The following is a 7,808-nucleotide window of genomic DNA, read 5'->3' as shown; positions in this document are numbered from 1 at the left end:
TGATATTTACTTTGTTTTATATTATACTCATTTATTGTGCTTTTAATTATTAATTTTTCTATATGTGATAGTGGATTTTCATCGATGAGTTCTTGAAACTTGGTTCTTTTCCCTAAAACTATATATTTTTATATATTATAATCTATAAAGCTCAATTTAATTTTAATTTTTTATAAATTGATTTGAATTGAGTTTTTACCTGTAATTTTGGATTTTGTCCCTAATATTATTATTATTATATATATATATATATATATATATATATATATATACACACACACACATCAGCGTCACTCAGGCTCACAGATTTTGCTTAAGACATGCCTGCTTGAAGAATTTTATGTTTTTCCGCAAAATTTCTAGTCCCAAATGGCTTACTTTTTATATTTAGCACTATGTCTTTCTCCATTTCTAAGTTAAAGGTTAAAATAAAGCAACCCTGCAAAACACAACTGATCTTTGCACACAGATACACAGAATAACAGCAATCAAATAATGACAGCTGAGTGCATAATAAATATCAGTGATCTAACTGGCATCTTTTATCAAGAGCACAGATGACAGTCTTTTACACCTACTAGGCGTGTTCATATAAGCCCGAGTTGCTAGATAAAGTTTTGTTCCTGTAAGAATATTGTAGAATGGGAACTTTTCATAGATTGGAATTTAAATACTAATCTCTATAGAAATTTATTGTTTCAAGAAAACATTGGATTTGAATTACTTTTAATTTTTACGATTATAGATAACAATTCAGGCTAACTTCTGAGCCCGAATCAAGCATGGGTGAACGATGTCGAGAGAATGTCTGCTAACGAATGATATTTTTTTGCCACAGGGTACTTCTAAGACACCACCAGATGCTGAACAAAAATAAATTAAATGCAACCAGGCTCAATAAAAGGAGCCAGAGTTATTGGCTGCAATTACATATTTGAAGTCAGTATTGGTAGAAATTAAATCAGTTTGCAAATACATGTTCACTTTACTAAATTTATACTTGGGCTAAGACCGAACAGCCCGAGTGCCACAGTCACCACTGATATATATATATATCTATATAAGGGTAAAGACTCCCTTTAGTCATGAATGACCATAGGATGTGCCCAGAAAGTTCCCCTCTGAAGAACAAGTCTGGGCAAGGTTGTTTATAGAAGGCTAGCAGTCACCCATACATACCAGCCTCCTAGCTCCATGCCACCAATGTTATCCAAGGGAAAGGCAAAGGCAAATACAGCTTAGCACCAGTGACATCACAGCAGCTGAGTGAACTGGAGCAATGTGAAATAAAGGGTCTTGCTCAAGAACACAACACAGAGCCCAGACTGAGAATCGAACCCACTACCTCATGATTGTGAGCCTGATGCTCTAACCATCGAGTAATGTGCTTTTATACACACACACACACACACACAAAACAGAGCTCCAAGCAGTTTCCATCAACGAAATTTCACTCAAGACATAGGTAGTCCCAAAGTACCACACAGTGCTATCAAACAGCAGTACATGGCTCCAAAGCAAACTTAACCAAGAAGCAATGCTTGCATCTGTACATAATACATTAAAAAAATTGGATTCACATCTATTTTTATAGTTTTTATTAACAATATTTTTAAATGCTGGAAATTTTATACTAACTCTATGTTCTCTTATTTTGTCCGAGAGCCATTTATCAAGCTTTAGATATTCCCGACGAGAAGCAAGACATGCTAGGTCAATTACAAATGGAAATGGTGTTGCATTCAACAGCATAGACAGAGCCTACAATAAAAATGAAAATCATTAATATCAATTATTAAGGACAGTTAACAGAATTAACATGAGTATTAGGACAATTTAATCAATACTATTTAAGTTTGTAAACCAGTAGAAACTTAGAAACTGATCGAGAGAGATGTAAGAATGTCCCTTAAAAGGCAATGGGAGTGGGGATTATTTAAAAGGTAACACCGAAAATGGTTAGAAAAGAAGGATAGTGTAAATTTACCAAACATGATCAGTTGTGAAACCAGATAATAATGTAAACTGAAATCACTGGAAAACACATATGTATACTATCATCAATTAACATCTGTCTTCCAAGCTGGACAGTTTGGCAGAATCCAATGAACTGGAGGACTACACGCTCTAATGTCTATTTTGATAGCTCCTATAGGTGGATTCCCTTCCTAACACCAACCACTTTACAAAAGGTATTGGGTGCTTTTTATCATGACATCAGCACAAGTGAGATTGCCAAGAAAGAAGCAAGAATGGGTAAGAGTAGCCAAAAAGATGACAAAGATGTTGGTGACAAGGTGTCAGAGTATAATCTGATAGTACAAGATGGATATAAGAGAGAATATGATCTGAGGATTGAGATGGGTGGGTAGATAAGCTCATAAGAGAAGTGACAGATGGCTAGAGAGCGGAATGTAGTTAATGTCATAAGGGTGGGGGTGTGGTCAATGGTAAATATCAGTATGGGGTAGGAAGGTCTAAGAAATACCTCAAAAAAGGAAAAGGTTATAAGCAGTGGCACAGGATAGAAAGTAACCAGTAGCATAATAAACCTGTAGATAGATTGGAAAATGGAGATGTGTGGGGAGGCAAAGTGGGAGAGGAGAGTTCACAGTCAGAGGTATGTAGTAGTAGTTATAGTGAGTGGGGGAAGGGGAGGGAGGATGTCAATGGAAGACATGAGGGTGTTGAGAATGTTAGATATGAGGTGAAACAAAGATACTGAGATGTCTAATTTATTTCTATTAGGTCTACTCTCTAGATTAAATTTTCAACTATTATGGGAATTAAGGTGGCAAGCTTGGCAGAATTGTTAGCACACCAGGCAAAATGCTGAGCAGCATTTTGTCCATCTTTACATTCTGAGTTCAAATTCCACCAAGGTTGACTTTGCCCTTTATTCTTTTGGAATAAAGTAAAATAAGTACCAGTTGAACACTGGAGTCTATCTATCTGACTGGAAGTTGCTGGCATAGTCCCAAAATTTGAAATCAATAATTATGGAAATTGATTTCAAATCGCTATCTTTGTCACAACATCTACTGGATGTATTAACACTTACTGGGATTAGTATGCAAGCAAAAAAAAAAAACAGCACCTAAAGTTAGTCTTTCAGAAACAATGGTTTATATTTACGTTGTTCTACTGTCAGATGTCTTACACATGATAAATATTTATGCTTACATAATACAAACAATTTTTGATTTAAGCTTACCTTAAGATCTTGAGCAACATCTAATATTCTAGCAAGTCTAATCTGATCTTGACAATCGCTCCTCATGTACCAATCAGCCATAGAGTGCATTATTAATGTGCGAATATTAGTGGAAAGATTCTGAAACAAATTATATATAGAAGTTTTAATATAAACATTTTACAAGTACCAAAATTAAAGGATCTAGTAACTACATTTCCACAACTGGGTTCAACAGATTCACAAGTTTAGTTCTCAGGATTTCTTTAGTTCCAATGACTTCATGCACTTCTATATATATATATATATATATATATATATATATATATATCATCATCATCGTCGTCGTTTAACGTCCGCTTTCCATGCTAGCATGGGTTGGACGACTTGACTGAGGACTGTTGAAACCAGATGGCTACACCAGGCTCCAATCTGATGTGGCAGAGTTTCTGCAGCTGGATGCCCTTCCTAATGCCAACCACTGAGAGTGTAGTGGGTGCTTTTACGTGCCACCCGCACGAAGGCCAGTCAGGCGGTACTGGCAACGGCCATATATATATATATATATATATATATATTTAACTAGATGCCTTAAAAATTAAAATGAAAAACAGTATTATCACTTTAACATCTACTTTTTCCATTATGACATGAGTCATATGGAATTTGTTGAGACAGATTTCCCATGGCTGCATGGCCTTCCTGTCACCAACCCACACATCGCTTCTTTCCAAGTAGGATGATATTTTTGCATAGTTGGATATATTCTTGCAGAAGATTGGAAACAGATGACACCACTTGTATGACAATGACACTCGTAACTATTGCACAATGTCAAGACAAGGACAGATCTTCAGCATTCAAACCGAAAGCAATTTAGATGCTATAAGCATACGCTTACCAGCAGATTATTTCACAATACCCAACTTGCAAAGATGGAAAGGGGTGGTGGGAGAGTAACTTCACTGGGTTACTAAAATCTTAACAGTTTATAACACAGCTTTCTCTTCAGTTTCAACTGCTACAATAATACTCACACAGTTGAAAAAAGAACAGGCATCACCAACCACCATTTATCTCTCTCATAAACCCAATACATCAAGCCTCAGTATAAAAAGTCCAAAACGCTTTTAATACCAATCTACCCGAGATCACCCCTAGTTCTATGATAGAATCTGATACAGACTTTGTTTTAAAGTGATCCAAATTAAAACTTTGTCAAAATTTCATGTTGATTTATGTTCCAAACACCAGTTTAATATTAAATGAGTTATTTTACTAAAATTCTTTATTATTTTCAAAATTAACTGAAACCAAGCATATTTTATTTTAACAAAAATATGGAAATAAACAAAATTAAATATAAACATGCAAGTACTTACAGTATAATGCCATGCATAATTTAAAACAATAGCTGAATTTGGGTGGTTATTTAGGAAAATTGGAATCAGACTGGATAGAAGTTCTTGTTTCAAGATATTCCATGTGAGCTGAAATAAATTTTGCATTTAAATATTACTGCAAATGTTTTACAATCACTAACATAATTACAAAGTTAATCTCCATCCCCCACTTTTTTTTTTTTTGTAAATCCCCTTAAGATTTAGCAATTTTTTTCATCCAACATGCATTATTCCTCCTTAATACAGATTCTATATCAATACAATGTTCTCTGCATTTTCCTCCAAGAGAGACATTATTCATAGATCCCCTCCTGTAACACCTTCCAGGAATATGCTGGTAAGTTTAGATTTACAAACCACAAATACAGTGTTATGAACCAGTAAAGGAGATTCTATATGGCTGCAAATCGCTATAAATTACAACAAAACCATAAAATCACACTGAACCAGCCAAAAAAAAAGAACACATTAGCTTAAATAGTCCAAGATCGAGTATGCCAAAATAGAAAAAAATGAAATAAACTGCCAGAAGAGCTGCCCAATCAAAATTGGCCAAGTGAAAAAAACTAGATTTCTAGTAGAGTTAAATTATTTTTGAAGTCAACTTACATCAATTTGGAGCAATCCTAAAGTCAACATATCTGGACAATTTTGGACAGGAAATTTGAATAGATCTGTTACAAATGGGTAATGACCAAGATCTGAAAGTCTAAGCAAAGCTTGGACAAGGTCTTTGGATTTCCTGCAAATAAAATTTATATTTAAACAAATATAAAGTCTTGTATTTCTAAGGGATACTAAAAACGCTTTAACAATGAATAAACTATTAGCAAAGCAGTAATTTTTTTATCAAAGTCATAGTTATGTTAAAAAAAATTTATAGAAACAGATTGCAATTAGAATACCAAAAGACAATTATACAAACCATGTGAGAATTTCTTTGTTATCTTCATCAGGAGCGGCTTTAAGAACATCTGTTATCACTGGCTCATATGGATAATCAGCTAAGCAGAAGATATCTGGATTTTTCAACGCATGAGTTAGAAAAGACAACTGAAAATACCAAAAGAAAATAGAGCATGAATATAAGGAAATGAAAAATTGACAAAAGATGAAAATTATAATATATAGGTGGTTGGGTGGTTAAGAAGTTCACTTAGTAACTACATGGTTTCGGGTTCAGTTCTACCTGCCAGGCACCTTATGCAAGTGTCATCTATCATCTAAAGCTGACCAAAACTTTGTGAATGAATTTGGTAGAGAGAAACTCAAGCTGGATGGATGTATGTGTGTATATGAATGCGTGTCTCTCTCTCGATATATATCATCATCATCATCATTTAACGTCCGCTTTCCATGCTAGCATGGGTTGGACGATTTGACTGAGGACTGGTGAAACCAGATGGCTACACCAGGCTCCAATCTGATTTGGCAGAGTTTCTACAGCTGGATGCCCTTCCTAACGCCAACTACTCAGACAGTGTAGTGGGTGCTTTTATATATATATATGTGTGTATATATATATATATATATATATATATATATATATATATATATATATATATATATATATATATATATATATATATATACATATATATATATATATACACACACATGTATGTATGTATGTATGTATAGAGACAGACAGACAAGAGTGCGTGAAAGAGTTTGTATGTCCTTCATCAACAGGTATGTTTCAATCACTGATTATAAAACACTGCTTTGCTAACAGTATCATTAACTTACAGTCTACTGCAAAAGCATGTCTAGGCTTCTTGATATGCTGTGTGATCTTTGTAAACAAAAGGATTGCCCATGCAGTGTTATATATCTCCATTTGTCCACGTAAATACATCTAGGATGTTTGTTGTTTGACAGAATGGGATTACCTCCACTTGGAAACAGGTGGCGATTGATGACATGAAAGGCATCCAGTTGTAGAAAACTCTGCTCCAACATGCTCTCAACTGACCCATGCAAGTATGGAAAAGTAGACATTAAAACAATATGTCTATGTTCAGTGAGAAAGCAAACATATTCAAGACATTTGTTCTGCACCCAGTTGCCATCAAAAACACAGTACATCAACAACTGCTTGTTTGGAAAAATTAACAATACTGATATAACATTGATATAAAACCATTCAGGTATTTACATAATCTGACTAAAAATCAACTAAACTATGAACAACAAACCACGCTAAACAATGCTCAATACATTATAGAGGATGTCCAGGTACAAAGTCCTAAAAGTTATAAGCTATAATAACATACAGTTTGTACAAGTTGATTTATCAATACAACACATACAATTGTGTCAACATCAATGTTTCCAGGCTACTACAAAATGACAACTGACGTAGAAGATTTAAAGAAATAGTTTTTACTTATTCTACACCAACCAAGCATATAAATCTGACATTCCAAGTGATTGACATTTCCAATAGGCTTTTATGAACAAAACTAACTATAGTTTTTCAACAAAACCTAAAATTTCTTGTTTCTTTTTGTATGCATTTTCCACACAAAATTTTTCCTTTCAGAGACAATTTAAAATTATTTTCAACATAAAAAACCCCCACTTAAATTAAAATAATATACATGCAAAATCAACTAGAATTAAACACATGGATCACTTAAAAATATTTTTTTTTTAAATTGCTTTTAAATTACCTGTCCTTCGGAATTTTTCCAGGATTTGTAAATATGCTTCACTGGAAAGGTTTCATTTGTTAAGGCTTTTATGAGGCCTTGAATAAGTAGTTTCATGCCTTTTTTATTTTGTATAGAAAAATTTGCATAATCCAGTTCTGCAACAACTTCGGTCCATTGTAATTTTGGAGCCTTGATTACAAAAAGAAAAACAAAACAAATTTCAAAATAAGCGAAAATTTTAAAACTTTTATCAAAGTAATTAACTCTTGTTACCAATCCCTTTGAAAATGTTTAAGTTCTATGACACAAAACTTGTGTTTTAAAGTGTTCATAGCTAAATAATTTTCCTTATACAATTTTTTCAATGAAAATGAAGTTATATAATTAAAGTCATCATTGATTATTTTCAAAATAAACTGAAATTAAGTGTATTTCATTAATATGTCTAAAAATATTTAATAAATTTTAACGAGTGGCTGTGTGGTAAGTAGCTAGCTTACCAACCACATGGTCCCGGGTTCAGTCCCACTGCGCGGCATCTTGGGCAAGTGTTTT

The 7,808-nt window shown here is 33.6% G+C and overlaps 1 protein-coding gene across 1 annotated transcript in view; it reads right to left on the bottom strand.

Moving 5' to 3' along the window:
- Positions 1–7,808, bottom strand: part of LOC106872123 (CCR4-NOT transcription complex subunit 1-like) — a 62,422-nt gene that overhangs the window by 39,812 nt on the left and 14,802 nt on the right. The window contains 6 exon segments of the mRNA XM_052967370.1: positions 1,639–1,761; positions 3,215–3,334; positions 4,576–4,683; positions 5,206–5,338; positions 5,522–5,649; positions 7,272–7,442. Of these exon segments, the coding sequence (XP_052823330.1) occupies positions 1,639–1,761; positions 3,215–3,334; positions 4,576–4,683; positions 5,206–5,338; positions 5,522–5,649; positions 7,272–7,442 (783 nt within the window).

The sequence above is a fragment of the Octopus bimaculoides genome, chromosome 4 (genome assembly GCF_001194135.2).
Source record: "Octopus bimaculoides isolate UCB-OBI-ISO-001 chromosome 4, ASM119413v2, whole genome shotgun sequence".
NCBI classification, from domain to species: Eukaryota; Metazoa; Mollusca; class Cephalopoda; order Octopoda; family Octopodidae; genus Octopus; species Octopus bimaculoides.
Note: the sequence above shows the minus strand (reverse complement) of the source record. Positions and strands in the feature narration are given on the sequence as shown.